The 14,753-nt window shown below is 50.2% G+C and overlaps 1 protein-coding gene and 1 non-coding gene across 2 annotated transcripts in view; one reads left to right on the forward strand and one right to left on the reverse strand.

The window, feature by feature from the left end:
• Positions 1-2,366: 2,366 nt before the first annotated feature.
• LOC142494085 (U6 spliceosomal RNA) lies at positions 2,367-2,474 on the forward strand. Its single transcript, XR_012801321.1, has one exon. It is a non-coding gene; the product is annotated as a U6 spliceosomal RNA (small nuclear RNA).
• A 3,098-nt stretch (positions 2,475-5,572) lies between these two features.
• PTK7 (protein tyrosine kinase 7 (inactive)) overlaps positions 5,573-14,753 on the reverse strand; it is a 40,536-nt gene continuing 31,355 nt past the window's right edge. The window contains exon 12 of the mRNA XM_075595115.1: positions 5,573-9,045. Coding sequence (XP_075451230.1) covers positions 8,885-9,045 — 161 coding nt within the window. The 3' untranslated portion in view covers positions 5,573-8,884. The remainder of the gene's footprint in view (positions 9,046-14,753) is intronic.

A 14,753-nucleotide genomic window follows, 5' to 3' on the forward strand; every position in this document is an offset into this window, starting at 1 on the left:
ACCAGGCTTCTGGGGTATTAGCCTCCATTCTTCTAGTGGTGGTGCAGCGCCTCCATCTTCTATACCTTCCCAGGTATGTGGGGTAGGACCCGTATAGAAGAACCGTCCCTGGTCCCAGGGTGAAATGCCCGAATCACACAATAGTCTTTGTTGTTAAAAGATAAAGTCTCTCTTTATTGTTCTTAGCCGTGCCCGACAATAGCAGCAGCCTGCAGCTACAACAACAGCAAGCTCCTCAGTACTCACAACTCTCCCCTCGGTACAGTCCTTTCCTCCTCTCCTTCCCTCCAAATATTCTCCCCGTCAGGATGGACTATGCTGGGGCCTCAATACCCCACTGCCCACCGCAGAGGATATCCTCTGGGCGGGGGATGAATCCTCCCCATCACCCTTGCCTCGTGGTGAGGGGCATTGGTCCCACCTGAGCTTGGCTCGCTCTCCAAATGTAAAGGCCCAGCTCTTTCTCTGGCTAGCTCCCAGGACGGAGCTTGGTCTATCACTCCAACTCCTTGGACAGACCCGCTCTAGAGCCGGGTGAGAACAGACAGACTGTCACTTACAGGAACTGGCTGCTAAATAGTCTCGGTCCCACCTCTTATGATGTCAGCAAGACCTCCCCTCTGCTCATGCCTGCAGCAGAGTCCGAGGCCTGCATCTATCACGCAAGGTAGGGCATGAAGGGGGAAAACCCATGATTACTACTGGTGCCTGGTCTTAACAGGACTTACCACAGTAGAAGGAAGATAGGTATAGCCCGTGCTGTTTACAGGGGGCTACACTAGCATTTTTGTTTACCGTATACTGTCCGTTTCGTTCCCATGGGGACTTTTTTATTTATGGTTTATTAGTTGTCATTTTATGCATTTCGTCAGTTTTTAGCTTGTAAAAAAAGTTGTATACGTTTTAGTTGTGTTCTAGTTAAGTTCATGTGGATATTTCCCATTTTGGTCTGTAATAAATGTGATATTAGTGGTATTAGTTATTTAACTGGTACTTTATGTATATTTTACAGTTTACAATGAGTGCAAGCTTTAGGGACTTTTAGTGACAACCTCTTGTCACTTATCAGTGTTCTCTGACGAAATTTCCCTATGCACCGTTGATTTCTTTCTTTTGTAGTTGGTGAGCAAGGCGTTTTTGTGTTTATTTTATATGCGGATGCCAAGACAGTGGTGAAAAACAAAAAAATTGTGCTGATACTAAATTATAGTGGTTAAAAGCGCTCTCCTTGTGCTTTTATTAATGAAATGTTTAAGTCTCTCCAAACTTAGGTGCAGCTTATACAGTCTACCAAGGAGAATACAAAGCAGCATCATCGCAAGAAAAAAGTGCCGGCACCACCGTAAACAGCTAACAAAGACAAAGAATCATCAAGCCAGTGTTTTGACGGGTTTTCCCTGACCACTGACCAACAGTTCGTGTATCTAGGCACAATAATCCTAGAACATTTAACCACCGAGGAATTAAGACTTCAGGCAAGGCCCGGTCTTAAACGAACAATTTGTTTTTTCAGGACTCAATATTATTATTTTTTATGCTTTAGAGTGTGTTTTTAAGATGTATGCCCCGCTAGGCAAGATCAGCCTACGCCATCCAGATGATGACAAGGGATGATCAGTTTTGAAATATTTGGAATGTTTATTGTTTTGTGGTCACATCATTTTTCAGACAATCATACAATCTCGCACAATGCTGCACAGGTTTATGGGTCACAAGGGAATATATAGAATGATTCCCTGGCATACTCTAGTGGCCCCCAATGACGTAAGAGATAATTACATTTAACCCCTTGAGTAGGAATACCTTACACTAATGCCAAATTTAAAAAATGAAATGTTAATTTGAATTTGTTTACAGGGAACTTTTTCTAGACTTTTAAACCGAATTCCACTGGTGAAAGAGGTTCCTGTAGGTGGATTTTACACTGAGAACAACAAATCAATTTATGGGTCTGGTGTCACCACCAACCAATGAAACATGTATGAAAATGTATTTACAGCCCTGAACAAAAAATTTACAGGGAGGATGTGGCCTTAATTTTTCAGTTTTAATTAAGATAGTAAAAGGTGCTTGCACAAATTCTAGTTTACCAAGGGGAGTGTATTGGCTTTGTGGAAAATGGGCCTACAGAGTATTACCATGTGGTTGGACAGGGTCTTGCTATCTAGGTACAATTGTGCCTGCCTTTACAATGACTAAAGAATTACCCACTGGCAGGATCAGGAATAGCAGAGCCACTTCCAACGCACAGGGGTTGAAAAGTAGTCTATGTAAAGAACAATTTTGGGCTAGCTTATTTCCTAATGTAGGAGTTGGGTTGCTATATGACAGGCTCAATGTACTTACAGATGTACTGGATGATGTCCTCAATCATACAACTACATCCATTAATTTACTTAACCAAGAACAGGTACAGATTAGCATGGCCCCTGCGCAAGGATGACACGCAAATTCGTGAAGCGTTCCATATTTTTTTAATGGCCCTACAAAATAGAATGGCTCTGGACTATATTTTAGCGTATGTGCCCTAGTTAAAGAGCAATGTTGTGTTTTTATTAGAGATCAAAGTGGTAAGATTGAGCATGAGCTAGAGAAGATTGCAGAGATACAGGAGAGATTAAGGAAAGGTGGAGATAAGAGGTGGGTTCCGTTAGGAATTACCAAGTTGGTTGGTTTCCTAGAAGCGAAACTGATGAATGGATTTGTCTGAGTGTTTGCAGTTCTGATTGTTTTGTATGTCTGCGTCATGTGCAGTAAATCCATACTGCAAAGGTGTGTAACACCGTCTATCCAGGCCATGCCACTGATCACAGAAGACACTACGGAAGATGCAATCTCAGAAGGAAAAGTTAGTCCTCCTCAATGGAATACAGATGAAGATGATGGCAGAAAGACCAACCTGGCTGATATGATAGCCAGCAGCTCTGTGAGTTTCCAGAACTATCAAAGCCATGCAAATTTGGGCCCTCCAGGCCAGTGCAACGCTTCTGAGTTTTATCTGAATTATCCTTAAAAGACAATGTTTTAAGAATAAAAAGAGAGGACTGTGAAGATTGAGATAATGTGTGTGGCTATCATCACCTCCATTTTGGCCTAACCGCCATTTTGAGTGTTTGCTTGTATGTTTATTTGTTTAATTCGTGTATGATGTGAATGTTTGATTCAGCTGTGTATCGCTTCTAGATGTAACCCGCCTTTGTGTAATTCCTACGAGGCAAGAATTGAAAATGCATTCGTAATTGGTTTTTCCTGCCTTAGATATTTCTGCTGACCTTAGCTTCTGTTATCTGACAGCTACAGTACACACAGGGCTGGACACAGTAACTCCCTTATGTCACAAGGTTAAGAGGCCCACATTATGGGATAAGAATATAGCGTATGCAGCATATTTATGTATCAATATGTATTTTTGTATAAGTCATCATATATTTTTTATCTCTAAGCCATCCCCCTTAAAGGGCGTATTACTCATTTTGAAATGTATAAAAATGTGATACCAAGCAATATTTCTTTAGAGGCCTGAGTTCTTTTTGAATTCTCTCTCACTTGTACCATGGGATTGATAAACTCACTTGTTACTTTGAACCCTTGACTCATTGATTTTATTTCTACGCTTTGGCAGTAGGATGATATAAGCTGTGGTTCCCCAAACCAGTTGTGTGTGTATATGCATATACAAACACGTTTTGCTCCGATATATATAATATAGATATACTAGCTGATATACCCGGCGATGCCCGGGATGTAAATGCGTAATAGGTAGTATTATTTATAAATGGTGGAACAATAGGTGACTATTTGTTGGAAAGGTTGGATAATAATATTGAAAAGAAAGATGGAAGAAAATGTAATACGATGTTGTATAAAAATGGTTTATTGTAAACACACCACAGTACAATGTATATTTTGGTGACATAAGTGATGTAAAAATGTGAGGCGTGTGTCCTGCTAGGGTGTGAGCGTGTGTGAGGCGGCGGGTGGGTGTTCAGTACGGGTGGCGCGGGGGTAGTGAGTGCTGGCTGTGGGTCAGGGTCCTGCTAGGGTGTGAGGCGGCGGGTGTGTGGCGAGTGTGTGGGGTGGGTGAAAGGCGGAGGGTGTGTGTCGAGTGTGGCGGGTGTCTGTTCAGTGCGTGCGGCGGCTGTGTGGCGCAGGGGTGTGAGCGGTGAGCGGGTGAAAGGCAGAAGGGCGGGTGGGCGAAAGGCAGAGGCGGGAGGGCAGCCGAAAGGCGGTGAAGGGGGGGGGGTGAGGGGAGGTGAAGGAGGGGTGAGGGGAGGTGAAGGGGGGTGAGGGGAGGTGGTGAGGGGAGGTGAACGGGGGGCGGAGGGGAGGTGAAGGGGGGCAGAGGGGAGGTGAAGGGGGGGCGGGGGGGAAGGGGGGAGGTGGAGGGGGGAAAGTGGGGGGGGGAGGTGGGAGGAGGGGAAGGGGGGAGGTGGAGGTGGGAGGAGGGGAAGGGGGGAGGTGGAGAAGGGGGGAGGTGGAGGAGGGAAAGGGGGGAGGTGGAGAGGTGGGGGAGGTGGAGGGGGGAGGGGAAGGGGGGAAGTGGAGGGGAAGGGGGGAGGTGGAGGGGGGAAGGTGGAGGAGGGGAAGGGGGGAGAAGGGGAAGGGGGGAGGTGGAGAAGGGGGGAGGTGGAGGTGGGGGGAGGTGAAGGGGGAGTGAGGGAAGGTGAAGAGGTGGAGGGGAGGTGGAGGGAGGGTGACAGGAGATGGAGGGGGGGGTGGAGGTAAGTGACAATTAATGTATCATGTGGCCGCTTGCTCCCCCTTCCCCCAGTGTCTGCCGGTCGTCTGTCCCCCCCCCCCCCGAAACCTTCCGTCTGTTGTGGACGTCTGCAGACGGGGGCGCGTGCATGCGTCGGCCGCTCCCTCACCCGTCCGCCCGCTCCCACGCGGATCTGAGGCGGGAGGCAGCGTGTTGTGGCCGCTCCACCGGCCAGCTGTCCGCTCCCCCGCTGTGTCCCGGGCACTCGCTCCCCCGCTGACTCTAGCGGCCGGGGTGTGAGCTGGGAGGGGAGACACAGGGGTTTTGCGCTGGGAGGGGAGGCACAGGGGTTTTGCGCTGGGAGGGGAGACACAGGGGTTTGAGGCAGCGGGAGGCACAGTAGTGTGAGGCAGCGGGAGGCACAGGGGTTTGAGGCAGCGGGAGGCACAGGGGTTTGAGGCAGCGGGAGGCACAGGGGTTTGAGGCAGCGGGAGGCACAGGGGTTTGAGGCGGCGGCAGGGGTGTGCGCTGGGAGGGGAGGCGGCGGTTTAGTTACTTACCTGGGCGGGAGGTGTGTGTCTGTGTGTGTGCGTGTGCCTGTGTCAGACCTTTGGCCTGTCACTCCGCCTCAGGCCAATGAGAGGTGAGAGGTGTGCGGGGGCGGGCCATGGGAGCCATCTCATTTGCCTGAGGCGGAGTGGCGGGCCAAAGGTCCAATGTGATTGCCCCTAGACACAGGGAGACACAGGACAAACAGACACGCATACAACGGTTTGAGAAATATATATATAGATAGATATAGAAATAGATATATATGCGTAGGTGCAGTCTCCGATACTGAATAACAATTCACAACCAGCAGAGGACACAGCGTAATTTATAAAAGGGGGATTCCTTTATTGGGAGCAACAGATAAAAAAAAATAAAAATAAACAACAGCGCATTAATAGCCGGCGGCGCTCGGAGGGACGGTACCGCGGGCCCAATAATAATACAAACTCTACTATTCGTAACCAAATGTATAAAAAAAAATCAACCTTAAAAAAACAAAGTGTAACATAGAAAATAAGGCGTGCAGCCCCGGACAGAACGTATTAATAAGGCTGTGGTATACGGACAGGCTACGCAGAACTCCTTCATAATACAGGCACTTAGTGTTATATGGAAGACGCAGGGGGAGTTACAATATGACAAGGAAATGAACACACAGGAGGAACCTCGGGGGGACAGTGACCCACACATAGGACCTGGAGAGATGGCATGTGATGCGTCATGTTACACGGCTGTCCCCCCCTTACATGTGTCCCCTGAATGGTTACATTGTATATGGGGAAGATGTCGCCGCTTTCTGTACAATACGGGCTCGGTTTCCAGCCCTAGTTTATTCCTTTTTTGCTCCTAAACAATGACCCCAAAACATGAAATAAAAACGCTGCTAAACCCTCACTTTGTGAAAAGAGACACAAGAGAATCTGAGCTCAGCACGAGACAGCGTCCCTGCCAGTGTTTAGGAAGCTGTGCTACTGGGGGCGAGTAAATGGAAATACGCCTCCGGAGTTGCCATGGGACCCCTCTCCTGCAGGCGTCGGGCCTTTGCCATGTGACCCCTCTCCTGCAGGCGTCGGGCCTTTGCCATGGGACCCCTCTCCTGCAGGCGTCGGGCCTTTGCTATGGGACCCCTCTCCTGCAGGCGTCGGGCCTTTGCCATGTGATCCCTCTCCTGTAGGCGTCGGGTCTTTGCCATGGGACCCCTCTCCTGCAGGCGTCGGGCCTTTGCCATGTGACCCCTCTCCTGCAGGCGTCGGGCCTTTGCCATGTGACCCCTCTCCTGCAGGCGTCGGGCCTTTGCCATGTGACCCCTCTCCTGCAGGCGTCAGGCCTCTCCCATGTGACCCCTCTCCTGCAGGCGTCGGGCCTTTGCCATGTGACCCCTCTCCTGCAGGCGTCGGGCCTTTGCCATGTGACCCCTCTCCTGCAGGCGTCGGGCCTTTGCTATGTGACCCCTCTCCTGCAGGCGTCAGGCCTCTCCCATGTGACCCCTCTCCTGCAGGCGTCGGGCCTTTGCCATGTGACCCCTCTCCTGCAGGCGTCGGGCCTTTGCCATGGGACCCGTCTCCTGCAGGCGTCGGGCCTTTGCCATGGGACCCCTCTCCTGCAGGCGTCGGGCCTTTGCCATGGGACCCCTCTCCTGCAGGCGTCGGGCCTTTGCCATGTGACCCGTCTCCTGCAGGCGTCGGGCCTTTGCCATGTGACACCTCTCCTGCAGGCGTCGGGCCTTTGCCATGTGACCCGTCTCCTGCATGTGTCGGGCCTTTGCCATGTGACCCCTCTCCTGCAGGCGTCGGGCCTCTCCCATGTGACCCCTCTCCTGCAGGCGTCGGGCCTTTGCCATGTGACCCCTCTCCTGCAGGTGTCGGGCCTCTGCCATGTGACCCCTCTCCTGCAGGTGTCGGGCCTCTGCCATGTGACCCCTCTCCTGCAGGCGTCGGGCCTTTGCCATGGGACCCCTCTCCTGCAGGCGTCGGGCCTTTGCCATGGGACCCCTCTCCTGCAGGCGTCAAGCCTTTGCCATGGGACCCCTCTCCTGCAGGCGTCGGGCCTTTGCCATGTGACCCCTCTCCTGCAGGCGTCGGGCCTTTGCCATGGGACCCCTCTCCTGCAGGCGTCGGGCCTTTGCCATGGGACCCCTCTCCTGCAGGCGTCGGGCTTTTGCCATGTGACCCCTCTCCTGCAGGCGTCGGGCCTTTGCCATGGGACCCCTCCTGCAGGCGTCAGGCCTCTCCCATGTGACCCCTCTCCTGCAGGCGTCGGGCCTTTGCCATGGGACCCCTCTCCTGCAGGCGTCGGGCCTTTGCCATGTGACCCCTCTCCTGCAGGCGTCGGGCCTTTGCCATGTGACCCGTCTCCTGCAGGCGTCGGGCCTTTGCCATGGGACCCCTCTCCTGCAGGCGTCGGGCCTTTGCCATGGGACCCCTCTCCTGCAGGCGTCGGGCCTTTGCCATGTGACCTCTCTCCTGCAGGCGTCGAGCCTTTGCCATGTGACCCCTCTCCTGCAGGCGTCAGGCCTCTCCCATGTGACCCCTCTCCTGCAGGCGTCGGGCCTTTGCCATGTGACCCCTCTCCTGCAGGCGTCGGGCCTTTGCCATGTGACCCCTCTCCTGCAGGCGTCGGGCCTTTGCCATGTGACCCGTCTCCTGCAGGCGTCGGGCCTTTGCCATGGGACCCCTCTCCTGCAGGCGTCGGGCCTTTGCCATGTGACCCGTCTCCTGCAGGCGTCGGGCCTTTGTAAAGAGAACTGCAAAACCAGCAAAGGGGAAATAATAAGGTCCTCCTTAAGGGGAGGGGGTGTTGGGGGCTGTACCTTTCAGGCAGCCATATTTTAAATGTGGATAACTGACCATGACCATTGTAAAATATGGCCACCTGTTCATCCCCCAGAGGTGACCGCAAGAGGATTCTCCTGATTTTCAGCAGGCCCGGTTAAGGCTTTTGCAGCCGGCTGGTCCCTGCTCCTCCATGGAAGATGTACAGGAGAAGGAGATGGGCAGTTTTACTGCTTTACCCCAACGTGAAACCTGCCATGTAATGGGCACGGATAATAAACTGGACGAATGTGTAGATTTCTCAATAAAAATGAAAGAGCGATGAGATCTAATCTCTGGCGAGGTTGCGTGTCGGAGAGTCCCGCTACATGGGGGAAATAAACGAGGTAACACAAGGTGCGGAAAAGTCGGAATAAATATACGGGTAACGTTAGTGTTAATGATCTGATCCTTATGTATATACAGACATGTAACAGGCAACTCCGTGACTGCAGACACGCGAGGGACACGGGGACGGGAGCCTGCATTTGTGCTTTGGGTGTATAGTGTGAGACACAGGACAATATTTGAGGAAGATTTGGGGGAGACCGATGTCACCCCATGAAGTCCAGCAATACCCAAATACAGCACCAGAGAGACAGCGGGTGAATGCCAGCTGGGGGACCATCATGACACATTTGCAGCTCGCAGGGGGACAAATGTCCAATGGTGTCCCCCCCTAAAAACAGCAGAGTGTGACACGTGTCCCCGGTGCGGACGTCACAGGGCTGGAATGTTGCCCTCCTCCCGGAGGCTGAGACGCTGTGCTTGTTCCTGACGGGGAGGCACGGGAGCCGGACTGTGCCCCACGCCCCCCGCGCTCTCACATCTTGCTGTCCGCAGGGACGTCTCCCAGCGTGTTGACAATGTCACTGAATGAAGGACGATCCTTAGGGCTGGGGGCCCGGCAGCGCTGCATCAGCTTGTAGACCCTGGAGGAGCAGCCCTCGGGAGCCGACAGCTTCAGTGTGCCGCCCTGTAACCCTGGAACCGAGAGACGTTAAACCATTAGCTGTGCCACTCTGTCCCTCCCACCGCAGGCCAGGCTCATGGTGGTGTGTGGGGTACGGTCACTAGGCTCATGGTGGTGTGTGGTGGTACAGCTGGTCACTAGGCCGGGTTCATGATGGTGTGTGGGGTACAGCAAGTCACTAGGCCGGGTTCATGGTGGTGTGTGGGGTACAACTGGTCACTAGGCCGGGCTCATGGTGGTGTGTGGGGTACAGCTGGTCACTAGGCCGGGCTCATGTTGGTGTGTGGGGTACAGTAAGTCACTAGGCCGGGTTCATGGTGGTGTGTGGGGTACAGTAAGTCACTAGGTCGGGTTCATGGTGGTGTGTGGGGTACAGCTGGTCACTAGGCCGGGCTCATGGTGGTGTGTGGGGTACGTTCACTAGGCCGGGCTCATGGTGGTGTGTGGGGTACAGCTGGTCACTAGGCCGGGCTCATGGTGGTGTGTGGGGTACAGTAAGTCACTAGGCCGGGTTCATGGTGGTGTGTGGGGTACAGTAAGTCACTAGGCCGGGTTCATGGTGGTGTGTGGGGTACAGCTGGTCACTAGGCCGGGCCCATGTTGGTGTGTGGGGTACAGTAAGTCAATAGGCCGGGCTCATGGTGGTGTGTGGGGTACAGCTGGTCACTAGGACATGCATTTGGCATTTTTTAGTGAGGCATTAAAGTGAGCCTTTTAAGTGAGAATATATAGTCAGACTATAGTGTGACTAGGGGCTTCATCTTCCTACAAACTCTTCTACTCAAGGCAACAAACAGTGAGCTTATATGACCACACTATGATCCCATTCTTGTTAGCCTGCACATTTTAACCCCCCCACCCCTTTACAATTTATTTCACTGCAGCCTCTCCCAAAACTGACTGCACATAACTACCTCCCACACCCACTGAATTGCAATGCAGCAAAACATTTGACAAGGGAAAGGCACACCCTGCTGTTTAGTCTGCACACACACACTTGGCTCACAGCAGCTCCATGCAACATTACCTACCTCTGGCATAATGAACCTGCCATGTATCTTAACTTTGTTCTTTGTCGTGGCCTCATGGAAATGTTACTCCTCCTATCCACTACAAACTGCTCCCTCCTGGCCACACCCAACATCACCATACACCCTAGACTACTCAAAAGCCTTTCACTATCTACTGAATGTTGGTGGAGAACTCTAAAAACCAGCACTCCAACCACCACTCACTCTAATGGCAAAAATCACAAATTTACAACTTGTAAACAACTACTCAAATCTCTACTCATACTATTACTCTCTTTAGCAGGTGATATTGAACCTAACCCAGGCCCTCCCATTTCAGCTCTGTCCCATACCCCTGAGCATACCACCTTTAAATTCCAAAAAGGTCCATCTGTCCCCATATAAATATAATATATATATATATATATGCAAATATAACTGTATGCTCATCTGCATGTCTTAGGCAGGTCTGCAACCCCACCTTTCCGCATTATCACCCAGCATACAGCACTTCCACTGCAGCAAGGGATTCTGGGAAAAGACATGCAAATGAGCACACAGTGTCACTTTTTGCCTCAATAACCATTTTTAACATGGTTCCCTATAGGCTTAAGCTTGCTGCATGGTCACAGCTTTGAGCACAGCCAGGGTTAAGGTGCATACCCAGAAAACCACCCACAGACAGCTGTTTCGACCTTGATGGGTCTCATCAGTGTGGGGTTGATTTTACTGGGAATGCAAGAGAGGCTATGGGATAGGCTATGGGAGGCTATATATATATATATATATATATATATATCCGGAGCTTGCTGCCCAAACTGGATGAACTAAGGGCATGGTGCCTTATGCATAAACCCAAAGCCATCGTTCTCACAGAAACATGGCTAACCCCTAAAACTCCCGATGTAAATATTGCCATTACGGGATACTCCATTTCTAGGAGAGATCGGTCAAAGAGAGGAGGAGGGGTGTTATTTTATATTGCAGACACCTTACAATTTACACTGTTAAAATTGAACCCCAAGTCCACCCTCTTGAAATCCTAGTTGGTAGAATCTGCCTCCCCTTTTCTAAGCCCATCTTGAGTCCCTGACTTATATCACCCAGTTTCTTGGCTCCATTTCCTCTCTGAATGAGAAGAGTGAGCTGCTAGTTCTTGGGGATTTAAACTTCAATTGGCTTGACCCTAAAAACCACAAAATCCAGATACAACTCAAGTCACTTAACCTATCACAACTCATTTCCCAACCCACACGGACAAACCTGAAATCGCACAACCATTCCTTGCTAGACTGGATTCTCTCCTCAAATCCCAGCAGAATCCAATCCTCTGGCATCCTTCCTGACATTTTCAGTGACCATGCAATAGTGCAGGGGTGCGCAAAGTGGGGGGTGCGGGGCGCGCAAAGTGGGGGCGTGGGGCACGCAAAGTGGGGGCGCGCAAAGTGGGGGCCGCAGAGGCTCCCGCGCTCGCTCTTCCCCACGGCATTTAAATTAAGTGCCGGGGGATCGCGTGAGGCCTCTGCAGTGTCTCCTACCTCATCTTCGGTGACGCATCACCATGGCAACATGGGATGAAATTACGCTGTGGTGTCATGTGACGTGTCGCCATGGCAAAGCGCGTCATTTGACGCCGGATTTTAGGGAAGGCGCGAGCACAGAGGCTTGTAGGCAGGGGACGAGGCGCAGAAAGATTGCGCAGCCCATGCAATAGTGTACTGTGTAAGGAAAATTAAACCGTCCCAATCAAGCCCTCAAGTTCTCCTCACTAGAACATTTAGAAACTTTAGCCCACAACAGTTTCTGGCTGACCTTACCAACTGCCCATGGCACAGAATCGATTTAATTCCCGACCCTGATTCTGCGCTCGACTATTTCCAATCCGAGTTCTTTAAACTCTGTGATACCCGTGCTCCACTACGCAGAATAAGGGTACGGGGGGCCCACCTTCCATGGGTTACACCGGACCTTATTGCACTCTACCAGTTCAGGGATACCTTGTGGAAAAGCTACAAAGTAACTTGCACTACCAAGGATCTCAATCACTACAGATGCCTGCGGAACATGTGCACAAGGCAAACAAGGCACGCAAAAGCACAATATTACTCTGACAATCTCCTCCAGAATACATCAAACCCAGCTAACTTCTGGAAGGTTATCAACAATATATTCCAGCCTCCTAACCATCAACAACAAAGTAATATCACTAAGGGGCATATTACTCTGACAAACCCCACTGACATTGCAACTGCATTCAATGATTATTTTGTGGGGTGTGCTACTAACTTATTAGCAAAATGCAACCCAAATCAAAAACCTGAATCTCATCCTGGGAGTACCCATATAGCCCCACCTCCTCCCAACACTGCCCACAATTTTCAATTTGGCCCAGTATCCGAAGAGGAGATTACACAAGCGCTCCTCAAATTAAAACTAAGCAGCCAATGCGGACTTGACTTACTACAATCTAAGTTCCTAAGACTTGGTGCCCAGCCATTGCCAAACCAATTGCTTCCATAGTCACCTCTATCCTGTCTGCAGGCCATATCCCCAAGACCTGGAAAATTGTTGTCCCAATCTTCAAAAGTGGGGACAAAATCACTGTCTCAAACTACAGGCCAATCTCACTTCTCCCAATCCTATCCAAAGTCATGGAAAAATGTGTCCACTCCCAACTAAGCGATTACTATAACAAGACAAATTTCCCTAGCCAATTCCAATCTGACTTTTGTCCCAAACACTCCACCGTAACTACTCTGCTAAAAGTTTGCAATAAAATCCAGTGTGGAATGGAACGGGGTCAACTCACTGGTGCAGTATTTCTAGATTTTGCAAAGGCTTTTGATACAGTTGATCATGCTATCCTGCTTAACAAACTCCAGAGCTCTGGAATAGGGAAGAATGCTTTAAACTGGTTTCAGTCCTACCTATCAGGAAGATCCCAACATGTGTCCATCTCAGGCTCTAACTCCAACCCCTGAATATCACCTGTGGTGTCCCGCAAGGCTCTGTTCTGGGGCCCCTACTCTTCTCAGTGTTCATCAATGATCTTCTTACAGCTTGTAAGGAAGCCTCAATAGACCTGTATGCAGACGACACAATCCTATATGCACACAGCCATAGCCTCTCTGACCTTCAACACATACAGTACTTCAGTCTGACTTTTTGAGGCTCGAAACTGAATTTCCCAAAACAAACCGTTTTTAAACACGGACACGACTGTAACAATGGTATTTGGGACCAAGACTAAATTTTTAAAGCTTCCAGTGACTGAGCTCCAGATCAGAACCAACGCTAACACCACCCTAACCACGGTCACTAGTTTTAAATACCTGGGCATACACTGGCGACACACTTTATTCGAGCTCGGCTAGTCCCACGAATTCGGGTATACCCGGGTGTATTGAGGTTTGTGACTGTTTTCTGCCCGAGTACATTGAGGTATTTTCCAAGCAGGGATTGAAGCATTTTATTCCCGCTGGCTGCAAAACTGCACAGTATATATATATATAATGCATTACAATTCATGAATTTATGCCATCTGGTAGACACGCGAAGCATTGCAGCCTATTAAATCCTAATCATTATCATTTAACAGGTCAGCCGCCCGTCAGCCAGGCATGAACCCAGGCTGGGAAGGCAAACGAACTGGGGCTTGTCAGAGGTGAGGAGCGGCGCATTCCAGGTATCTGCCAGGTACATACTGGGTATTTGCTCGAATAAAGTGTGTCGGTGCAGTATGGTTTGACTCCCACTTAACATTCGGGATGCACATTTGATACCCTGACATCCAAAACCTATGCCAAACTAGGTGTACTTTACAGGAACAAATCCTCCCCAAGTCTGCTGGTTAGAAAGTGTATCGCACAGCAGATGCTAATGCCAATTATAGACTATGGAGACATAATATACGGCTCGGCTCCTCAAACCCACCTTAGCAAACTTGACACCCTCTACAATTCAATATGCCGTTTTGTTCTCCAATGCAACTACAACACACATCACTGCGAAATGCTCAAAGAACTAGATTGGTCATCACTTGTCTAGGTGCAAAGTTCACCTTTCCTGTCTTGCCTTCAAATACTTTCTGGGCAAGCTACCCATCAATCTGAACAAGCTCCTCACCCCTACCCCATGCAGCACTTATCTGAGATCTGACTCCAAAAGACTGTTCATGGTCCCAAGGTTCAACAAAGTATCCGGCCGTTCCTCCTTCTCTTACCGTGCACCCCAAAACTGGAACAACCTACCAGAGACTCTCACATCCACCACCAGTTTAAGTTCTTTCAAAACTAAGGCTGTCTCACATTTTAATCTGGCCTGTACCTGTTACATACGCCTATAATATACATCCTCTCTAACTGTGCATGCCATGCCTGGTATATAATATATACCTTGTTCATTTATGTAACTGTATTTGTAACCATGTATTTGTCATTATTACTCTATGCCCAGGACATACTTGAAAACAAGAGGTAATACAAATGTATCACTTTCTGGTAAAACATTTTATAAATAAATAAATAGGCTCATGGTGGTGTGTGGGGTACAGCTGGTCACTAGGCCGGGCTCATGGTGGTGTGTGGGGGTACAGCTGGTCACTAGCCCGAGCTCATGTTGGTGTGTGGGATACGGCTGGTCACTAGGCCAGGTTCATGGTGGTGTGTGGGGTACAGTAAGTCACTAGGCCGGGCTCATGTTGGTGTGTG

The sequence above is a fragment of the Ascaphus truei genome, chromosome 4 (assembly GCF_040206685.1).
Source record: "Ascaphus truei isolate aAscTru1 chromosome 4, aAscTru1.hap1, whole genome shotgun sequence".
NCBI classification, from domain to species: Eukaryota; Metazoa; Chordata; class Amphibia; order Anura; family Ascaphidae; genus Ascaphus; species Ascaphus truei.